This window comes from Xyrauchen texanus, chromosome 27, assembly GCF_025860055.1.
Source record: "Xyrauchen texanus isolate HMW12.3.18 chromosome 27, RBS_HiC_50CHRs, whole genome shotgun sequence".
In the NCBI taxonomy this organism is placed as follows: domain Eukaryota; kingdom Metazoa; phylum Chordata; class Actinopteri; order Cypriniformes; family Catostomidae; genus Xyrauchen; species Xyrauchen texanus.
This window is the reverse complement of record NC_068302.1, coordinates 27,037,835-27,061,707: the sequence shown is the minus strand read 5'-3', so window position 1 is coordinate 27,061,707 and position 23,873 is coordinate 27,037,835. Positions and strand designations below refer to the sequence as shown.

General features: G+C 41.0%; 1 protein-coding gene across 2 annotated transcripts in view; it reads right to left on the bottom strand.

The window, feature by feature from the left end:
• The window catches only part of cep104 (centrosomal protein 104), a 43,380-nt gene that overhangs the window by 5,965 nt on the left and 13,542 nt on the right, over nt 1-23,873 (bottom strand). The window contains exons 13-20 of one of the 2 annotated variants that reach the window (XM_052094738.1): nt 21,506-21,682; nt 19,418-19,618; nt 19,046-19,141; nt 18,791-18,854; nt 11,517-11,595; nt 3,396-3,504; nt 2,608-2,746; nt 2,268-2,335 (exon numbers count right to left, since the gene is read on the bottom strand). In XM_052094738.1, the coding sequence (XP_051950698.1) occupies nt 2,268-2,335; nt 2,608-2,746; nt 3,396-3,504; nt 11,517-11,595; nt 18,791-18,854; nt 19,046-19,141; nt 19,418-19,618; nt 21,506-21,682 (933 nt within the window). The remainder of the gene's footprint in view (nt 1-2,267; nt 2,336-2,607; nt 2,747-3,395; nt 3,505-11,516; nt 11,596-18,790; nt 18,855-19,045; nt 19,142-19,417; nt 19,619-21,505; nt 21,683-23,873) is intronic. The other variant, XM_052094739.1, reaches the window with a different exon arrangement.

Below are 23,873 nucleotides of genomic sequence, written 5' to 3'. Positions count from 1 at the left end.
TTTCACTCTTTTTTTTTTTCCCCCTCTGTTTTATTTGTCTCAAAACTGTTTGCATGAATAATGTCGTCTGTGAGAATGCTGCAAATTATCTCCGGAGGTGCTTTGAGTTTAGTTTGCGTTATTTCCACTTGGTTGTCATGCATTGTATATGCAACTCTGCAGGTTCAGTAATATGTATATCTTTAAATAAATAAAAATTGGTGCATTAAAGAAACAAAGACAAAAGTGATTAAAACATAAAGTAATAAAAGACATGTTCATCTTGAACCTAAAATGTAGTTTTCTTTTCTTTTGGCAGCATTAATTATATTACAAAAAACAATACAAACACAAATTCGATAATAACACACATTTGGCAGCATTGTACTATTGTTGCCTTTAAATTAAAAAGCAATTAAAATACGAAGTGATCAAAAAGTCAGTTATAAATGTAAAGTGCAATTTGAATATAGAAATGTCTTAAGGTTTTTCATGTTCAACAATTGAATAATCTCTAACGCAAAATAAATAAAGCAAAAAAATTAACCTACCCTTGGCAGGGGGTTGAAGATTTAATCGGATATAGTGATATTTTTTTAGCGCTAAAATATTTCTTACATATCGCCCAGCCCTATTGTATAGACAACAAAATATCACCTTTTGTTTCAGGAACAGTTTTACCCACAAAAAACAGGTTTATACAAGGTGAGTATGCAAGTAAATGTAGTAGTTGATGGAAGCTGCATGACATAAGATGTTCTTAGTAAGCAAGTGTCAGAGCATTTCACACAAAGGACACATCCCAAGCTAAAAACGTGAAACATTCTTAAACATTTGTGCAGTCTTTGGGAAAGTATGAAGCAACAGTTTAATTCAAGTGTTAAAATGAATTTTCAGAGCAGACAGGTTATTCTCTGTGCACAGCTATTCAGAGTAAATCACACAAGAGCTAAGCCCTCACAGACCAATGACAGACTACATGCTACACAGTAGAGGTCGACCGATATATCGGTTTTGCAGATGAATCTGCACCGATAACAGATTTCTGGAGCTATTGGTTAAAATCCACACAGATAAAAAAACAAAAAAAAAAAACAAAGGGAAACAAAGATGTTTGTCTAGCGTAAGTTTACATAGACAAACAAATGGATGGTTGCAAAAGCTTTCCGTGTGAACAGCCCCTTACAGTTGGTGGAGGTCTTTGGCCATTGCGTCTTGCTCTCTTATAAGTGTTTCTCAGATTAGGCAATGAATTGTTTAAATGCTTTGTCAGGAAAGATGTTCAACTTGGAAATGTGTGTCTCGAGACATCTGATTGAACAGCCCCTGGCCTAGGCTCATAGTCTGAGCCGCTTCACCACAGAGATCAGCCAAAACCACAGCTATCAGTGAATATTGCTACTCTACATACAACTGTACTGAATAAAAAAAACAATGTGGTCTTTCGCTGTTATTATAGATTTAGACTGGAGTAATAGGAATCAGTGCAAGTGAACAGTCAATTGAACGGTTTTTTTAAGCAGGGAAAAATTGCCTTTTCCCTGCTTATTTTACTTTTGACTTAACATTTGAGAATATGGACCGACTAAAATTTTTATTTATTGTATGCCCATTAGTTGAACATGAAATGCTCTTTTTTTATAACAGCCAGGATAAGAATGTTCTATGCAATAATATAACTGTGCTGAATGGTTAATGTATTTATTGCGCCTCTTGTCGACTAAGGAAACAAAGTCCATTTAAAAATCAGCTGACTTTAAAATTTTAATATTAGTTCATATATACATATATATACACACACACACACACACACACACACACACACACACACACACACACACACACTTTTATACATTTATTTCATTTAAAAAAGTACAATACATTTTCATGGTTCAGTCAGTACGGTTTATTTTTCTAATAAAGTTCAGCACTATTTTACTTTGAGTGTTATTTTTTAATTCAGTATAAATTTTAAAAACTATCGGTTAATTAATTGGTTATCAGCAGGTACTGCCCAACTTAGTTATCGAATCGGTAATATCCACTATCGATCGACCTCTACAACAGAGAAATTAAATTCCCCTGATATGTCCAGGTTTTTCATGACTGTGGAAACCCTGTTGTTTAAACCCTATATGTTTTACCTATATTGTGAGGATCAAACAAGGATAGATATACCTTGGGGGGAGGGTTAGGTTTAGGACATTAAAAAAATATGAGTGCATTTTAAAAACGATAGAAAGTCCCTGCCATGATAGAAAAACAAATGTGTGTGCATGTTATCTCACCTCCTCTCCAGAGGCAAGGTTTTCATGGCAAAGAGGACAGTGATTCCAGTTTTCCACAGAAGCTGGTGCTGATGAAAAATACAACAAAAAAAACTCTACATTTAACATTTTCCACAGGAAAAATGCAGCCCATCTAGAAATATGCCATTTATGAAGATAACACAGAACACTGATCTAAAAAAAAAAAAAAAAAAAAAATACATCAGCAGCAATAATCTCTCAGCATTTTATGAATTAGTGTAATACATCTGTAACAGCACTGAGAGTGAATTCTTAATGATCAAGCTTGATAAAATAAAAGCAAAAAAACAACAACTGTGTGACCACAGAAAGGACTCACGATTGCAAGCTGTGCTCTGAGCATGCCCTGTTAACTTGTCTTGAGGGAGGGCTTCAAAGCAGAGAGGACACTGGGTAAAATCTGCCCTCCGCTCACATTCTGTTAGCAAGTGCTCTGTCAGACTAGCAATTTCCACGACCTATAGAGTATAAAACACACACAGCTGTACTAACAAAGAGAAAACTATGAAGAGTGACGAGGTCGTCAACCAAATTAATTATTAGTTAATATTTAAATTAAGTTCAATTAACATACAGGCTTTATACACTTTGCAAGTATAAAATAAGGCAATGTGTGAGAGGGAGTTCTGAGAGTGTGTTTGACAGAGAGAAACGGTGTGTATGTAGAGTGGGGTTCAACTGTCCACACTGACAATCTGGGATTAAACATTTTAACCTAGAAAATAAACAAAGTTTTAGGATTTAGAAAAATTTAAAACAAAAGAAATGTTATGACAAAATGAATACGAAATATTGTATTTTCTGCTCTATTTCTAGATCACTAATCAACTAAGCAAATTGTGACATTGACCGTTTTACCACCTTTGTAGAAAAGGTCAGATTTCTTTGCTTCCACTTAAGCAAAAAAAGGGGGACATACCAAATACCAAGTAGAAATTCTGAAATTCATGTAATTTTTTCAATGCAACATTTTACTCAAATTGTTATGCTGGTAGTATAATTTATAATGGAAAAATTAAATAAATGAGATATTGAGATATAATAAGAAACTAGAAGCATTTTCATTACCCCACTTGTATGTGTGTGTGTGTGTGTGTGTGTGTGTACCTGTCTACACCGAAGGCAGCGCTGCAGCATTGGACAATGTTTCCAGTAGTGCAGGTCAAGTCCATCCACTGTAAACGACTCATCTCTCTCCCCACAGAAAATACATAGACTGCAACACCAAACAAAACCAGCATCATCTGATTTTTTCTCACTCAACAGTCTAAAGCAGTGTTTCCCAACCTTTTTTCTGCCACGGCACACTTCCCACCACTATCCCACATAGGCTAACCATCGTCAATATTATTCCTTTTCAAGAACTTGTCCATGTTTTCTGTCCATCTTAGTAGCGTGTTAACTTGTATGTTTGAAATTCGGCTAAGCAAAAAAATGTAAATCACAGGTAGGCTATGCTGTGTGAGGTCACAGGTGGCAAGAGCACTAAATGGGTAATGAAAAAACAACAAATTTGCAGGTTTGTTGTTGCAATGCCACAACAAATTAAAGGGATGAAAACTCATGAGGGTTGAAAAAGGTAAGACAATCACTGGTCCATGAACATTTTTTTCTGGGGATATTTTTTTTAAAGAATAAGCTAAAAGCATAAATTCCAGCTATTTTAGTGATTCACGTTTATTCAAGTTTACAATTGTGCAAAATAAAGAGTATTTTGGTGAGGCTTGCTTCGGGTTCACAAATGTGTTCAATTTTATTAATGATTAGTTCAGTGACCCCTTCAGTGAAATGTCAATAGGTGGCGACAAATGAGCATCTTACGTGCTATGATTGAGTCAGTGAATTATTTTGGGTCATTCATGACCGAAATCTACCGACAGACTTTATAATGTTTAAGCATTAAAAGAACAAAGCAGATCTATAGTCTTTATTATTTTTCATCCAAAAAGACAACAATAGTAGTGAGTTACATTAACATCCTTACCGTCTCCTTTATTAAAACTTGCATGGCTACAGTAGCCCATTTAAACTTCTGAGCATGGCTTTTATCAGAAAAGACCACAATAAGACAAATAATAATACTTTTGTGTTTCAATAATGTGCTTTTGTCATCGTAAAGCGCATTTCACATGAGTTGAGTCGAGGCGTCAAAGCTCCGTTCAACACCAGCGTCATGCACCGCATTGCCCTCCCCATGACAAGAGTTGCAGAAAGTGTCACAGAGGGGCGATTTTACGAGTTCGTAAAAAAGCGCCTCAAACTAGCCCTATTGAAAACATGTATTTGGAAGAGAGAGAGAAAAAGCTTGCAGTTGCTTTGATAGCAGAAAGTAATAAAAGGACTCGTTTAGGTCTAAGCATTTGCATATTGAATTTAAATTAGTTCAATTACTGGGGTCTCTGATATTCGTAAACGATAATGTAATATTTCATTAAAAGAAATTATGAGACATTGAATGTCTCTTCACAAATTTGGACAGTTTTTAAATATTTCCTTGTTGCTTAGTGCTCTCAAAGATATTATTGGTCTGTCTGTCTGTCTGTCTGTCTGTCTGTCTGTCTGTCTGTGTGTCGGTGTATAAAACACTTTGGTGTACAGTCAATTCATAGACTTCAATGTATTCTGTTAAAGACCCTTAACGTGTATAAATATTGCTCACTTTTGCACATCACAAAAGTGACCGATTATGGTTTCAAAAAGGCACATTTCTCAGAAAGGTGAAGAGTTTGGATCCCTGAAATTATTAGTTTTTTTTTATGCATTTATTTATTTTGTGGAATTTTATCATTTTCCACAGCACACCTGACAATCTTTCACAGCACAGTGTTTGGGAAATGCTGGTCTAAAGAATGTATTTAGGTTGTTGACATGACATGGCATTTTCACTGTTATACAAGATAAAAATAAATGGTATTGTCATCATTTAAAAATGCATTAAATTATTAAACATTTATTTGCTTTACATCGACCTGTTATTATACAAACTGCATTATTATACATAATTTTTTTAGCCAAATCTCAAACTTGTACTATGGTGTGTCTGTCTCAAGCAAGGTTCAATAAATTCTAACTTTTATCAATTAAAAAGAAAAGCATAAAAATTGATAAATACCACTGGCATAATTTTACATGTGTCTATTTTAGTAAATAGCAGTTGTTTTCATCCATATATTTCTAAAAGCATAGTAAGTTGATACATTTTGTCACTGAAAACCACGTCATCTGGTGTGACACCATATCCTCATTTTAAATTGGATGACTTTATTTAGTTTCTATAACCCCATTCAAGGTCATGTTTGTGAAGCCCCCTGTGAAGACCAGGACATGTGCACATGGTAAGTTTTTGTCTCTAAATTGTTCACATATTAAACTTGTTTCAAAGCTCTAAAAATGTTTACGCTTTGTTGTCCTTTGGTGTGACACACCTAGGTTTTTACTAAAAACTATGTTAAACTGCATAATTATGGAAAATTGTGCAAATGTGTCTTGCTAACTGCTAATGACAGGTTCGTTAAGAATAGCAAGGTCATTAACTCACATAAAAGGCTGAAACATCCTCTGGTGTGACAGAAAATGCACTCTGGTGTGACAGCTGTGCAGTCACACCAGAGGACAAACATGTCACATGAGGACAAGGTTTATTAAAGAAAATTAAATAAATGTTTTAATACATTTTATTCTTTTTGTGACCATTTTCAGTGTTATAATTGCAATAATTAAACTACTTCCTGCTGTTTTTGCAGAACATTTGTTTTACATGCGTGTAATCAATCTGGTCCCAGCGATTTGAAAACAGAGAGGAACTTCTTTTGCAAACAATAGAGCTGATTTCATGGAGTTTGTTCATTACGCATTGATCCAACTCAGTTTGCCATTTGTTTTTAATATATTAATTTATTATGGGTTTTAGGTCAGTGGGAGGTAGTGGACACTTTTGAAAATCTGCTGATAAAGCCTCTTTTGAAGCGGTGTCTGCTTCCTCATTTCCTGGGATTCCACAGTGTTCAGGTACCCAACAGAAGCAGACATTGAAATTTTGGGCCTCCAAACACAGCAGTTTGCATAGAATATTTACAAACATTGGGTGATAATTATTTAAAGATGACATTGCTTGAAGACAAGATTTTGAATCTGAAATTATCAGAAAGTTTCTCTGTCTTTATAAAGTCCAGTGCTAAGATGATGGTGTTTGCCTCTGCTGTAAAAATTGGGCTGTGATTGGGGATGGAAATTTATTTTTTTTGATGGTTGATAACAAATGCAGATGATACATGATCCTCAGATTTTGATCCATCTGTATATATTGGGATATGTGATGAAAATATTTCTCTAATGAAAAGGAGTTGTTGTTGAAAGATATTTGGGTGGGTTTCGGATTTTTTGTTTCTTGTGAAGTCTAAGATTATTTTTGTTTTTTTAAAGTTCCAGGGGGGAATTTTTCTAAAGTGTGTCTGTTCCAGTATGCTCAGATCTACTTTGAGATTTTGTAAATGTGGTTTGATCCGTAGTCCAAAAGGTCGGATATGTCTTGGTTTTTGTTCATAAAGGCTTGAAGAAGGGGTTGAGAAAACAGGATGGTAGGCTGGGTTTTCTTTGTTGGTCTTCAGCTTTGTTGTATACTGTAGGGCTAGTTTGAGGCGTCTGTTCTCCAGAGAAAGTTAATTTGCTTCTACATGCAAACTTTGAATTGGCGATGTCCTAAAGGCCCCTAAAGCTAGACGTATGCCTTGATGATGTACTGTGTCCAAGAGTCAGATATATGATTTCCTGGCTGATCCATATACTATACTTCCATAATCCAGGCGTGATCGAATTAGTGCTCTGTAGAGATTTTAAAAGAACTGAACTTTCTGCACCCCATTTTGTTTTAGCTAAAACCTTTTAAAATCTTTATGTGAGGGATAAAATTCAGTTTACCGGTACTGTCAAGAGTTACTCCAAGGAATTTGGTTTCCTTAACAACTCTGATGTGTTTACCATCCATGAATATCTCTGGGTCAAGATGGAGAGAGAGTAGCTGGCAAAAATGCATACATACAGTTTTAGTCTTTGAAAACTTAAAACCATTTGATACTGACCAGGACTGCATTCTGTTAATTGTCAGCTGGATTTTTTGTTCAATATTATTCATGGATTTGCTTCTGTAGCAAATACCAATGTCATCAACAAAGACTGCATTGGATACCCAACCCGATGGCTTTTGCAAAGCTGTTGATTTTGATACTAAAAAGGGTAACTGATAAAATGCTTCCTTGTGGTACTCCTAGCTCTGGTTTAAGGGTCAGATAGGGTATTACCTACTCTGACTTTAAAATGTCTGTTTGATAGAAAATTTGCAATAGAAATGGGTAAGTGTACTCTAAAACCAAGTTGATATAAATCCTTTAAAATACCGAACTTTCAAGTGGTGTAATAAGCTTTCTCCAAGTCAAAAAAGACAGACACTGGATGTTCTTTTCTGATGAAAGCATCTCGTACGTAGCTTTCAATGCTGATGAGGTGATCTACAGTACTTCTCCCTTTTCTGAAGCCACACTGAACTTTACTTATGAGATGTTGCGATTCCAGGATCCATACTAGACATTCATTAACCATTCTCTCCATGGTTTTGCATAATCAACTTGTCAGGGCTATTGGACGGTAATTGTTGGGGTCATTATGATCCTTTCCTGTTTTGGGGATGGGAATGATTATTGCTTCTTTCCAAGAGAGTGGAATGTTCCCTGATATCCAAATAGTGTTAAAAAGTTTTAAAATTAGAGACAGGATAATGTGAGGCAAATAAAAAGATTTTTATAGTGCATCATCTGGTCCCACTGCCATATCATGTGCTCTGTTTATAACTTGTCAATTCTTCCATTGTGAACAATTTATTATAGGGTTCCTTATTATTAGATTAAAAATTATACCTTTCTTCTCATCCTGTGATCGAAAAACTTGGAAGGCATTAAGGCAATTCTCAATGGAGGAGTTCTTTTCAAAATTTTCTGCTAAGGTATTTGCAATTTCTTGTTGTGAAGTTAGAATAGAGTCTTGATATTTGATGTGCTGAATTGGAGCTCCATCATTCCTGCCCTTCGTCCTTTGAATCAGATTCCAGACCTTTCTTGTTGAGGTACTTAATGTCATTAACTTTCCACTTTCCAGTATTAATGGAAAGTGGTCACTACCACATAGGTCCTGCTATACATTCTAAGAAAGGTCTACAAATAATTCGGATTCGCAAATTGTTAGGTCAATTGCAGAGTATGTTCCGTGCCTAGGTGTAGGTAAGTGCTGGATCCATCATTTAGAAGACATAAGGTGTGATTGTCTAGGAATTCTTCTACCCTCTTCCCCTTGGTGTCACAATGGGTATTTCCCCATAGAGTGTTGTGACTATTAAATTCTCCCATGAGTATATATGGAGAAGGGAGTTGGGCTACTAGGCCATCCAGGTCCTTGTGTGCTACAGTAAGATTTGGAGGAATGTATATGAAACATATTGTAACTGTTCACTGCAGGGTCAAATGCACTGCTGTTGCCTGTAAATTGCTGTTCACATTGACGCGACTATGAATCACATGGTTTCTGATTAAAATGGCTGTACCACCAGAAGTCTGTCTATTAGTAGGATCAAAAGAATTTCTAATTTTTATAAGAGAAGGTAAAATCTGGTGGTAGTTTTGTCTCCTGAAGACAAAAACCAAGGGGGTTGAGATTTGTAGCTAGGCATTGCAACTCTGCAAAATTTTCCCTGAGTCCACGACAGTTCCATTGGATAAAAACATTTTCCATTCTCACTTAGGAAAAACAGGAATATTTCCCCTGATTTTTCCTTTTGGGGATGGACTTCTACTCCGACTATCCCTTTCTTTCATTTCGACATCTTTGGTTTGTTTTGTCTTTGTCTTTTCATCTTTTGCTTGTGAACAACTCAACTTTCTTGTATTTCTATTTGTAGTTTGATTTTCTATTGAGTTCTGATTAAACTGAGAATTGATTGAGGTAGATTCACTTTGGGTTCCTGTAATCTTGGTCCTTGGGAAAGATTTATTGCTGTTTACATTTTGAGGTTTATCTTTGTGCATCCAGGTGAAGTCTGTCTGGCATTCCGTGGTCTTCAAAAGATTTCTTTACAACAGAAGCATATGTTTTACTCAGTGTAAAAGGGACAGCATCTACCATTTTCCTTGCCTCAGGGTAGCTGATCTTCTTTGTGCATCGGATTCTCTGTATTTCCTTCTCCTTGATCATGTAGGACATTCTTTTGATGCAGCCGAATGGTCTCCAGTACAATTGCAGCATTTTGGTGATTTTTGACAGCTCTCCATGTTGTGGTCTTCTTCACCACACTTGAACAAATGCTTTTATTTTTGCAACTCTTTGACCCATGTTTTTGACATTTAAAACATCGTAATGGATTGGGCACGAATAAATCCACTGTGACACTCAGATATCCGACTTGAATTCTTTCTGGGGGAAGAGGCTTATTAAATGTGAGGATGTATGTACCAGTTTTGATAACTCGGTCCTCTCTTTTGATTATTATTCTTTTCACATTTACCACTCCTTGGGGTTTGAGCTCACAGGTAATTTCATCTTCATCCACATCATCCAAATCTTTGGTGCAGATCACTCCTTTGCTGTAGTTTAATGTTGGATGAGGTGATGCCTTTATTTGAACTCCAGTGAGAAGTGTGGCTCATAGTAAATTCTCTGCATTTGCCTTTTTACAACATTCCACTAGAATTTGCCCAGATCTTAACTTTTTCCCATCTTTCACTGTTCCTGCTATTCCTGTGATACCCTTGTGTATAGCAAATGGAGAAAGTTTAGTGATTGGCAAATCTAGTGATGCTGCTTCAAGGATTATAAACCTTGTCCACTCTTCACTATTTGGCATGAGTAAATATTTACTCTCTGAACTACAGTCTGGAAGGGTGTTCAGAAGCCATATTTTAAGTTTTTTGTTTCATCATTCTTATTTCGCCATCCACCTTGGAGCCCAAAAAACAGGAATGCACAGCGCTGCAGATTTCCAGCAGAATATGCATCAGAGCTATAAGAATGATATACTTGAGCAGGTAGAGCAGATTGTAAACTGCTCTATCCACTCGATTGACCCTTTGCCAATGCTTAGTGGGGATTCTGGAAAGTTAGCAGTTGTTGAGCTATAACAGAACTCTCAGAGCATGTCTTGACCAGCCGATTGACTCGAGTGAGCCATTCCAACCTCCCGTCTAGGTGAAGTATGAGCCAAAGTACAGTGTTGAAATAGTGGCAGCCGCAGCAAACCAAATTTCTCAGGCACCAGGATCACTTACTCCACCGACGCAGGTCGCAACTTACGGCAAACAAGTCGCCCCTTTTTAATCGCTCCTTGCGAACAGCATTGGGGTACTGAGGATCTATTTGACTCTGGATCCTTACAGAGAGATGAAGGCTGGTATTAGCACATCTAGATGGAGAAGGCGTGTGCAAAAATGTATAATCAAGAAAGTTGTAACCCTCATGAGGGGGGCTCAAGGGTTGTTCTCTCTTACCCAAGGAAAAGACCCTAGCACTATGGAGGAAAGGAGAACTTTCTTCTTTGACAAATTCATATTGTTATTATCAAATTCACCACAATTTATATATATATATATATATTTCTCAAAATGTTTAAAAAAAAAACTGTTAAATATTATTCATAATAAATAAAAAAACACCATATTAAAATAAGTGTATAACAATGAAAATAAATCTCTCACATGCTCTTTGTATATTACTTAACTTTTTTTTTTTTTTCTTCATTTTTGTTATGTCACACCATAGGACACATTTACAGTTCAGTTCATTGAAAAAATGGACAAAGTTAATGATTATTTTCTTAAATATCAGACTTTACATAAATGGATGTATCTTTTTTTTTTTAATTGTGCTTTAAAAAACAATTGTTTTTTACTGCATATTTGTCAACTACCCAATGTTCTCTTTTCCAACACATCAGGCAAACTGCTTAAATGAGGCCCCATTAGCACTGTTCATTACAGTATCACAGCCCAGAGGTCTGGGTGAGATTTGATTGGCAAATTTATAACAGCTACATTTGCAGTTACAATAAATGGTAAACAAATCAGTGGACCCTGGGTAAATAGACATTCCACTGACTGGAAGCACACAATGATGCCAAGTCAGCCATGTCTACCAGGTAGACTGTGAGAATTACAGGTAAGAATCTAGAGAGATAAAGAGATTAGAGCTTACTTGTCTAAGAAATTAGCCGCAGCTTGTTGGCTGCCTTTCACATCAGCAGAGACAGACTGGGTTCTCTTTTTAACACCTGCTGAAACAGAGAAGAACATAGTATTTAATGTGTATTTATAATGGATAAACAGGTCACATTAAGCACATTCGTGTAAGGTCCCAAACTAACTTGGAATTTGGCTTTAGCAAATAATTAAACCATATACATGTATTTTAACTTTTACATTTTAAAATTTACCATAAGAAATTGCTATGAAGCCATGTTTTTTGATGGGTCTTAAAGTTTTTTGGCAGGTGCCATTTCACAGAGAGACTTGCAAAGGTATGATGCCGTGAACACAAAGATACGCACAGTGTGTGGCAAAATAACAAAAAAAAAATGCTAAATTATTAATTGTCATAAGGAAAAAAACATATTTTAGAGGAATAGTTCACCCAAATATGAAAATGAAATGTATTTCCCATTTTGTCTTCTGAAGCGATCTTATTGGTTTTGGGTGAGAAACCCAAAATCTCCTTGGTAATCACAATTTTAAGCTCAATTACACTACCTAGCGCCATATAGCGCTCTGTGCATGTGTCACGCACCAAGAAGTGCAATCGAGCTTGAAATCGTGATCATGCCTAAAGACTGCAATGTCAAGATTTACAGTAAAAAGTTGTTATTTTATGGTCTGTTCTCACCTAAAACCGATTGCAATGCTTCAGAAGACATTGCTTTAACCACTGGAATCTTATGGATTTCCTTTATGCTTTTCAGAGCTTCAAAGTTTTGGTCACCATTCACTTGTATAGACCTAGAGAGTGGAGATATTCTTCTAAAAACTTTTTTTTGTGTAAATGAGATCATTTTGTATTTTTGTGTGAACTATTACTTTAAGGAAAGATTACAAAATACAGTTCTCTTAGGAGAGGTTCTCTCGTATTGCGTAAGCTAGCTTACGCTACGGGAAAGATTCATCTTTTCTGAGATATTGAAGCCAAAAAATTATCCTTAATTTTGTATCCATTGTCAACGTAGTGCGGCAGCTGCAGACCTTGAGCGGGCTAGCTAGCGAGCTCATTGGTTGCTCTGCGGCAACTGCTGCAGCCTATAGACGAGCTTGGGCGAACTCGCATCCAATGAGAGGCGTCCGCGCTCACTGCATCAAAGCCCGCCAAAAGGGCGTGACTAGAGTGCATATAAGCGTAGTTCAGTAGGCTGGAACCCTGATTTTCATCTCTTCAGCGAAGCTCTTCGCATCACTGAATCGGAAGCCGCCGCGTTCGAGGGGCATCAAGCAAGCGTGGACAGCGCTCGAAGAAGCCGGCCGTCTTCGCCACCTTCAGCCGTCCTGCGAGCTACGCCATCTGGCGACGTATCCTTTTAAAAAGCAAGCTAGTTCTTAAAGAACTTCACAAAAGAGTACTGGCGTCTTTTTAAGATGCCTCGCTCCACTTGCGCCTCATGCCGCGCTCCTCTCAGCACCGGAGACCGCCACATCATCTGCGCTCTCTGCCTGGGACTGGGGCATGCAGAGCTCGCCCTCGCCGGCGGATGAGATCTCTGCGAGGAGCTGCCGATGTCGACCCTGCGGGCTCGACTCAGCGCTCAGGACCGAGCCGCCCGGCGCCTTCCGTTCAGCCGTGCAGAAAAAGCGCCGCTCTCAAAGGCTGCCGGAAACAGTGGTAGAAGCGATTGCCTCGCCGGAGCCCATCCCTCGAGCATCGCCTTCACCCTCCCGCCCACCGGAGCGCGCAGTTGCCGCCCGGCGGCTGCTCTGCTGCCATCTCGGACTAAGAAGCGGAGGATAAGGGCTGTTCCATCATGGCTCGGACAGCGAGGAGTGGTCAGGCTCATACGCCTCCTCCTCGGCCCAGGAATCCAGCAGGACCCGCGCCGAGTCGAAGGGAACTAACATGCCTCCTCACACAGGCCGTCGACCGCCTCGGGCTCGAGTGGTCACCGCCCTTGAGCAGGCACCCAACAGACTTGACAGCTGCTTTCTACAGAGCCGCCGCCGACAGCACCGCTACCGGGCCGCTCCCTTCCTGCCGGAACTCCACGCCGAGCTTTCCAAATCATGGAGCAGCGCCTTTCTCGGCCAGGGTCCGATCCCACGTCCCCACCTCTCTTGCTTCGGTGGACGGCGCCACTGAGAAGGGCTACGCTTCCATCCCTCCGGTCGAGGATCGCGGTAGCAGCACACCTTTGCCCGCCCTCCGCGAGATGGCGGTCTAAACCAGTGCTCCCGTCTAAGGCCTGCAGAACAACTTCCGCCTGTGTTGGCAGCGCCTATTCCGCCGCCGGCCAAGCTGCATCTGCTCTGCACTCTATGGCCGTCCTACAGGTCCTCCAAGCGGACCTTCTGCGGGAGTGGGATGAGGAAAGCAGGCATCCAGAGGCGGTTGCAGACATACGAGTGCTACGGACCTCGCCCTCCAGCTACCAAAGCTGCAGCCCAAGCTATAGGGAAGTGCATGGCGCGCTGACTGTGACCGAGAGACATCTGTGGCTAACACTAGCCGACATGGGAGAAGCAGAGCTCTACGTTCCTCAACGCACCGCTCTCTCCATCCGGTCTCTTCGGCTCCAGCGGTGAGTGGTATCATTGACCGGTTTTCAGAGGTCCAAAAGCCACACAAGCCATGAATCTCTTTCTGCCTCGTCAGCTTAGCTCCTCTGCAGGCCGCCCACATGAGCCTCCTGCACGAGCCTCTTCACAGCGCCCAGCTCAACAAAGCCAGACTTCTCAGCATCGACAGGGCGGCTGCCCTCGATCAGGCTCAGACAGCCGCCGCAGACCGCCACCCCCGCGGGCCTCGGACTACAATTGCACTGAAACCTGAACAACCGAAGTCCTCCTAGCTTTGTTGACAAAGCGGATCGGATCAGTCCCGCTGCGGCGGACCACCGTCAAAGCTTCGCCCCTGTCAGTCCCCTTCCTTCAGGCTACTACAGTGGTAGATTCAGCAGCCAACAAGCCGGTGTTAACGCCGCTTGCCTGCGGCTCAAACGCCGTTTTCACGGCGACCCAAATAAATCTGGTAAAGAGCAAGCATGCCATATGTGTAGAAAATGTGCCCACAACCCAGTGTTCACCTCTACACACAAGCATTACACATCCCGTGTCCATACCAGAGAGCAAACATGTCTTATGTGTAGAAAATGTGCCCACAATCCAGTGTTCACCCCTACACACAAGCATTACACATCCCGTGGCCCTATCACGGCACACTCACATAAAGCGGTTACTGAACCGCTCGAGTGTTAGGGTTAATAACGCACCCACGAATCCGTCGCGGCGCCCATTCTCTGGCAGCTCTGTCATACGACCAGCCTTATGTGTAGAAAATGTGCCCACAATCCAGTGTTCACCTCTACACACAAGCATTACACGTTCCGTGTCCCCATCAGAGCACACTCAAAAGCGGTTCACGAACCACTTTCGAGTGTTAGAGTCAATAAATGCGCTCACGAATACGTCGCTGCGCCCATTCTCTGCCCGCTCTGTCACACGGCCAGCAAACACTTCTCTGTATGCAAGTCCCGTGCCCGTGACTATGCTTGCGTATCACTTAACAGGCGTGACTCTTTCCCCATTCACCTCAATCGGAAGTCACTCACAGAACAGCCTGTCCATGCTGTCTGCGAGCAGTCCAGCATAAGCACAGTAAGCGCTCACACATTCTGTTCAGCGGCTGTGTGCGGCAATCAGAGCGATTTGGCCACTCACCCTCTAACATTACGCTTCAAAGCGTGGGAAGATATTCCAGGGATATCCGAATGGGTGTTAAGCACAATAAAACAGGGCTATTTGCTACAGTTTGATCGCCGTCCTCCTCGCTTCAGAGCGCGGCTCGAAACTACTGTGAACACGGAAGCAGCGTGCATGCTTCGTTCAGAAATAGCAAACCTTCTGTGCAAAAGGGCCATAGAGAGTGCCGCCTCCCTGAGCGAGTCGGGGTTTTACAGCCGTTATTTTCTTGTCCCCAAGAAAGACGGCGGCCTCAGACCAATATTAGATCTCAGGGTTTTGAACAAAGCGCTTGCAAAAGACAGTTCAAAATGCTTACAACCAGCAAACTCCTCGCGCATGATGCGCCAGGGGACTGGTTTATTTCTCTCGATCTGAAAGATACATACTTCCAGATTCAGATAAATCCCGTCACAGGCCATTCTTGAGATTCAGCCGACGGCCAGGTTTATCAATACACCGTCCTTCCGTTCGGCCTGTCCTTAGCACCCGTACTTTCACGAAGTGCATGGACGCTGGCGCTCGCACTCCCTGCGGAGTCAGGGTTTGCGAATTCTGAACTATTTGGACGATTGGCTGATTTTGGCAAAATCACATACGGAGCTTCTGTCTCACAGGACAGTTCTCCTCAGTCATCTGAACAGTTTGGGCCTTGCAGTCAATTGGACCAAGAGCTCACTACAGCCCAGTCAGACAATTTCCTTCCTTGGAATAGAACTAGACTCAGAGGCAATGACGGCTCGCTTATCTACACAGCGCCGTGTGCAGCGACTAGCAGCGTCATTTCAGATGAACAGCCTCACACCTCTGAAGAAGTTTCAGAGAGTGCTAGGCTACATGGCCTCAGCCGCAGCAGTACTTCAACTGGGTTTACTGCGCATGCACCCGCTTCAGCATTGGCTAAACACCGCAGCGTCTCGCCGGGCTTGGGCCACAGGCGCCAGCCAATCAGAGTGACTCAGACCTGTATTTCAGCTCTGCAGCCCTGGACAGTGGCCGAGTGGTATCAGCGGGAGTGATGATGGGAGCAGTATCTCGCCCGAAAAGTCATCTCGACAGGCGGCGTCCAACACGGGTTGGAGCGCGGTCTCGCGAGGGCTCTCCGGTTTTTGGCCTATGGTCAGTTCAGGAAAAGCTCCTTCACATAAATTGTCTGGAAATGATAGCGGTCGATGCACGCTGCGTGCGCTTCCTCCCGATCATTCAGGGTCACCACGTCCTGGTCCGTTCGGACAACAGATCTGTGGTATCCTATCTAAACCGTCAGGGCGGTGTCAGATCCAGGAACCTCTTCCATCTGACGAAACGCATACCGAAGTTGGTCCCAGCGCCACCTGCGCTCGCTGAGGGCGACGCGACGTGCCAAGCCACCTGAGCGGCGGCCCAGACAGACTGTCCAGAGACAATATTCCCCAGGGGAATGGTCCCTGCACGCTCAAACAGTCCAGACGTTATGGCGCATATTCGGCAGAGCAGAGATAGACCTCTTTAGCGTCAGAAGAGAACTCTCACTGCCCAATATTTTTCTCGAGCGAGGACACGCTGGCCCAGGACTGGCACAACCGCCCGCTTACGCCTTCCCTCCCGTCTCGCTATTGCCACAGGTAATGCAGAGGATCAGGAAACGCGCCACTCGGTGCTCCTCATAGCCCCGCTGGGAGAATCAAACATGGTTCCCGGAGCTTACGCAGCTGTCACTGACAGCGCCGTGGCCCATCCCAGTGAGAGCAGATCTCCTCTCGCAAGCTCGCGGAACGATCTGGCATCCCCACCCAGAGCGCTGGACGCTACACGCGTGGGTGATCAATGACTACCCGTCGCTTTGCCAGAAGGAGTAATAAACACCATCATACACGCTAGAGCCCCTCCACGAGAAGACTCTATGCGTCAAAATGGTCTGTGTTTTCAAAATGGTGCACCGACAGAGACCTGGACCCACGGACATGTGGGGTGTCGCCGCTGCTCGTGTTTTTACAAGAGCTGCTGGATAAGGGCAGATCCCCATCCACGCTCAAAGTGTACGTGGTGGCTGTCGCGGCGTTCGCTGAACCCCTGCACGGCCAGTCACAGGGTAAAAACGAGCTGGTCATCCGCTTCCTCAGGGGAGCTAGAAGGATGAACCCTCCGCGCCCCTCATCGGTTCCTATCTGGGACCTTTCTATAGTTCTCGAAGCTATGAAAGCTTCCCCCTTTCGAACCACTTCAATCCGTGGATGTGAAACACCTCTCACTTAAAACCGTTTTTCTAACTGCCCTATCATCAGTTAAACGGGTGGGAGACCTTCACACGCTATCTGTTAGCGCTGCGTGTCTTGAGTTTGGACCAAGTGACTCCAAGGTCATTTTAAAGCCTAGACACGGCTACGTCCCCAAGGTGGTCGGTACTCCTTTCAGAGCACAGATCATTTCCTTGTCGGCGCTACCAGCATCTGATAGCGAACGCGACGCCAATCTCCTTTGCCCAGTCAGAGCACTGAGATTGTATACTGCGCGCAATCTGGAAGTACCCGCACTGCAGGCTAAACTGCTAGCGGTTTAATACGCTACAGCTCCCCTGGTGAGCTGCATTAATGGGACACAGTCCACACAGACCGGCACCGCCGCTCTGTCTATATGCTTATGTACTACACACACACTGGCCCGCACTCTTGCCGGCCAAATATTAATTCCCCACTCATAAGGGCTCCCCCGGGTCCCCCTTAATTCCCTGGGGCTCATGCAGTGGATGCTTGGTGCGCATGGCGTTGACAAAGGGTTCCCGTAGCGTAAGCTAGCTTACGCAATACGAGAGAACTTCCGTGAAGAGAACGAATCGGTTACTAACGTAACCTCGGTTCTCTCTAGATGAGGGAGCAGTATTGCGTAACCGGCCGTGCTTCGCGCCACGCAGCGATTTTTCGCTGCATTCAATGAAAACCAGGGTTCCAGCCTACTGAACTACGCTTATATGCACTCTAGTCACGCCCTTTTGGCGGGCTTTGATGCAGTGAGCGCGGACGCCTCTCATTGGATCGCGAGTTCAGCCCAAGCTCGTCTATAGGCTGCAGCAGTTGCCGCAGAGCAACCAATGAGCTCGCTAGCTAGCCCGCTCAAGGTCTGCAGCTGGCGCACTGCGTTGACAATGGATACAAAATTAAGGATAATTTTTTGGCTTCAATATCTCAGAAAAGATGAATCTTTCCCGTAGCGTAAGCTAGCTTACGCAATACTCGTTCCCTTATCTAGAGAGAACCGAGGTTGCGTTAGTAACCGATTCGTTTCATGGACAGTAAAAAAACATTATACCTAATTAATGTTCTGATTTCACCCATCATTGGCAGATGTAGCAAAATGTTCATTAACGTATATCAATTACTAGTTATTAATAATAATAATACTCTGTAAACATGGGGGTCCTGCTCACTCCTTTGGGAAATGGGGTTGATGTTATCAGTATGATTCCACCATTTGTTATTGATGCATTGAGTGTCTTAATCGGTCCAAAAAAACAGTTACAATGTACATGATCCAGACAAACATGTACACGCACACACACACCTGATTTAGTCGCCTTCTCAGATTTTTTCTCAGGTTGTTTCCAGGCATTTTCCTTCCCTTTATCCTAAAACAGAGACTTACATCATTAATTAATTCATGAATTTCACTATTCATATCATTAATGACCGAAACGGCTTTGTGCTTTTGACTGAAGAGTGGAACTCTGCCATTCACATCAACGCTGCCAACACCATGTTATAATATGTTTGGCTACATCTGTTCTCTTATTGTGTTTGTGTAAAAACGCAAACCTACACTGATCTCCTTCAGTACTGCAAGCTGCTCCTGTAAGCTCCTGATTTCCTCTTTCTCTCGCTCGCCTTCTTCCTGTTCTGCTCCCTTTTTTGGCTTCTGGAGAAAGGGAGTAAGAGAGTGGATTGTGGAACAGTACAGTAATGTTGGCTATTCCCTGAAACCCTTTATGTCATCCTGACTGGCATGGCGTCATTACAGCCAAAGTAACAGTGGTTATGTTAATCGATGGCCTCTCCAAAGTTTTACCACATTCTAAACTGATGATTTTCCAAAGTGATATTCCAACATTCTTTAACCCTACACAAAAAGAAATGTTCCCAAAATTTTGATTATGACGCACGAGTCTGACTAAGCTCTCCAAACCAGTTTTACCTGTGTGTCAATGGTATTTCCATCCAACTTCGAAAGGGAGTCAAACAGGTTCTTGTAGAGGACGTTTTTACATGTGCTGCTGTCATTGGGAGGAAGATAATGTAGAACCGCTTTACCATGAAGACGGAACATGGCCTGGACAACTCGCACCGAGAGTAATCGCACTGAGGCAGCGCTGTGCTCCAACCCAACTGTCAAAAACTAAAAAAATAAATACAAAAAAAAACACACATACATCATACACAAACATAATTAATTAATAATATATCCTAGTATTGTATAATACTACTACAACTAGTTATATATCTAGTGATATTAAAAATAGAGATGACTAGATTAAAAAAAAAAAAAAAACATTAAGAGAAAGAAAATAAAAAGTTAATTTTGAAATGTAAAAAAAATACAATTCCCTCTATTTGCTGTTTGATGTGAGAAAAAGTCTGTATATAAACTCCAGTCAGTATAAAAAAAAAAAAAATGTCAGATGTCTCACGTTCTTGCTTTTTTCTCTCGCCCCATACACAGATCCCATTCATGTTTCCCCAGGCTCTAGATCCACTCTCATTTTAATTAAAGGAAACCCAGTTGCCTCTATGCTGTGCCCTGAAGCCCAAATCATCTCCCAAGAAACCACAGCAGGCAGAAGACATTTAGCAGCCATTGTTGTGTGTAACCTATAGCAACCATTTTGTGAGAAATCACCATTCAATAGGGCAAAACTAAAAGAAAGGCCCATTTGTTATTGTAGCAAAAATGTCTTCTAAAGGACTAGTTCAACCAGAAATGAAAATGTCAACATTTACTCACTCATGTCACTCCAAACATAAAACTAAGGAAAAACACCTTACAAGACACATCATGCAAGATTTGAATATTTTTGTACTTTTTGGACATTGTCACTATATGCTTTTGTTGTACGGAAAAGCTGTGGGGACATTTTTCTAAATTCCTCCTTTCATGTTCTATGGAATAAAATAAATACCATTTTGGAATTACATGAGGGTGCGTAAATGAAGACAACATTTTTTGGTGCACAAAACCTTAAATATCCTGTCTGCATGATTTATTTTCCAGCAATCTTTTTCCAGATATATACTCGTAAACCAGATTTTCAAAAGTTCCAGAAATGTAAAAGTAACTAAACACAAACAGCTGTTGCATTACCATGTGGAGGAAAGAATTAGACTCATGAGACCCAGTTGTGATGAATTAAACTGAACCATCCAAGCTGAGATAAAAACCAATAGATGCTGTTGTCTTAATACATCAAAGCCCAATAGGAAAGCAGAGACAAACCTCACACATTTCAGTTAATTGTGACAGTCTCTGTTGCAGCAGGGCTGATGGTTTGTCCTGCAAACATTCTTCAAGCTACACAGATGCCAAAAGAAAAACTAAATAAAAAGAGCAAACTCTGTCTGAGACCCTGAAAGGAATGAACAGCTTTCTGCAACTGAAGTAGCAGTGCTGGGACAGATAATTTGTATAAACTGTACCATGGATATGCAACACTGTGAAACTCTTAGACTTTGTGGCTTTGAGTTGGCAGCCCAACCAGCCCTTGTGCCACCTTCAAGTAACAGACGTTACACAGGATCAGCTAGAGCCACTCTCATACAAAGGCTGCCTTGTTTTAGTCTAATGAATCCCTCAGGAATCTTAATGATAGCTGTGAGAAACAAATTTAACTTCAGACCCTGTCAGATGATATTTTGGCCAAATAGAGTCTTCATGAATTTCAAATCTCAAATATTTTGTGTGTGTGGTCTTAAAGGCTCAAGTACATTCTAGGTTTGCACATACAGTACATCCAACTACAAACCGCAGCTTTCTGCTAAATAGTCACAGCACAAACTGGCAGCTTATGCTATTCAGTGTGTTGCCTCAGATTGCAACAATCAATGCGATTCATGTGGTTATATAAATCTTACCAGCCATTTCATGTCCTATAGGCTACTGTATCTTAAAGCGTTTGCTTAAAGACTTAAAACCTTCTTTGCTCAGACAACCAGAAAGTTTGAAGTTTAGAGTGGGTTGACACCCATTCTGAGTAAGATCATCTCAAAGAGATGAGAAGTTGGTCAGTACCCGCATGACGTTGTCGAGTGTGAAGCCAGAGTCTTTGGTGCCCAGCTGTTCTAGAAGCTTTTCCAACAGTTCCAGTCTGCTAAGTGCCAGCCTAATAGGTAGATTGCTTTGAATGGGTCTGACAATTTCCAAAGGCACATTTTGCAGAGATCTCACCTCATTAATTAAAGCCATTTCCTGCAACAACAAAAAAAGAAAATAAATACAATTAAATATACTGTGAATTTGTTGGATGAACGCAATCCATTTCCTGTGTTAACGTATTTCTTACTGAAACAGAAAGTTTGTAGGTGGGACATATCCGAGATCTCATCTCCTTTAAAAAAATAAATAAAAAAATACTAATAGGCTTTAGTTTCATTATAGTCAACTCATGAAACCATGATTTGCTACTTTCTAGTCAGTTAAAAATGGTATTGGAGGAGGGACATACTCGTTCTAAAGGGCATTTGATTGGACATCTGTTTATTGCAAGCAAAGTCATTAATTTAATTGATCCGTTTTCACAGAAGAGAATGACTTTACATTTTAAATATGTATCTCCTAAAAGTGTCAGCTCATATAGATGACCTCAAAAGGTAATAAAAAACAGGAATGAAGGTTTATTACAGAAATTCCTGTTGTCCAAATAATTAGGCTTCTCTCATTTTAGTTGAACATGATACTGAAGGAAACTGCTGCATCACACAAGATTTGATGCTGCCAGGTTCTGACTGAGAAGCAGATCTGTAATTAAAACAAATAAAATAATGAAATATTTATTAAATAATAATGACAGGTTTAATATTTATGATATTTTTAATATTAAGAATAGATATATTGAAAATACATTATTTTATATAGCCTACTGTATACTTTGCTTGTTATGATTTCTATGCTGATAATTCCCCGATAAAGAAAAGAAAATTACTATCATATATTTTGGTCAAGGCAAATCCCTTATTTTGAGAGTGCTTTTCCAGGCAAGGTCCATTTGATTCTTGAGAGATGTGATAACCATTCTTTAATTTCTTTCTAACCAGTTTCTAACTGGAATGGAGGCAGCAGAACACTGGAACCAGAAAAAAAAAAGTTTGTTCAGAACAAGCCAAAATTAAAACCTTTTGTTTTTAGTCCATGTTTAAAACACAAAACCAGCTTTTACATTTCCTTTATATTTACAAGAGACATCCTTGTATGAAACTGCTGCTTTAGCTCACAAGGTACATCAGTACTGAGGGTGAAGCCAGGAGTTGACCCTTGCCCTCCACCACAATGCTGACAAAGTAACAGGCTTCCTATCAACAACCAACACCTCTGGAAAACTTGTGTGGAACAAAATAATTTTAACAGGAAAGCTTTGAGAATTATGGATAAGTGGTCATCATTAAGATTTATTATCATTTTGGACCATTTATTGTGGTCATATTAGAATAATGCATTATGTTGCCAGGTGAACAAAGCACCTTGGACTGTAAATTGTAAAACGATCCTAAGAAAGTGATAAAAAAAAAAATAATAATCATCCTTTTTAATCAACAAAACATTCCCATGTATACTAGGAATTGTAGAACATGAGATTTACAGAGAACTCATAATCACATAATAGATTGGAATGTGAACCCTGCTGATCTTAACAATGAACAATAAATGATCAGACAGCCTACTAAATGTGATGACCATTACATACAGTGAGGAAAATAAGTATTTGAACACCCTGCTATTTTGCAAGTTCTCCCACTTGGAAATCATGGAGGGGTCTGAAATTGTCATCGTAGGTGCATGTCCACTGTGAGAGACATAATCTAAAAAAAATCCAGAAATCACAATGTATGATTTTTTAACTATTTATTTGTATGATACAGCTGCAAATAAGTATTTGAACACCTGTCTATCAGCTAGAATTCTGACCCTCAAAGACCTGTTAGTCTGCCTTTAAAATGTCCACCTCCACTCCATTTATTATCCTAAATTAGATGCACCTGTTTGAGGTCGTTAGCTGCATAAAGACACCTGTCCACCCCATACAATCAGTAAGAATCCAACTACTAACATGGCCAAGACCAAAGAGCTGTCCAAAGACACTAGAGACTTTTGTCTTTGGAAAATTGTACACCTCCACAAGGCTGGAAAGGGCTACGGGGAAATTGCCAAGCAGCTTGGTGAAAAAAGGTCCACTGTTGGAGCAATCATTAGAAAATGGAAGAAGCTAAACATGACTGTCAATCTCCCTCAGACTGGGGCTCCATGCAAGATCTCACCTCGTGGGGTCTCAATGATCCTAAGAAAGGTGAGAAATCAGCCCAGAACTACACGGGAGGAGCTGGTCAATGACCTGAAAAGAGCTGGGACCACCGTTTCCAAGGTTACTGTTGGTAATACACTAAGA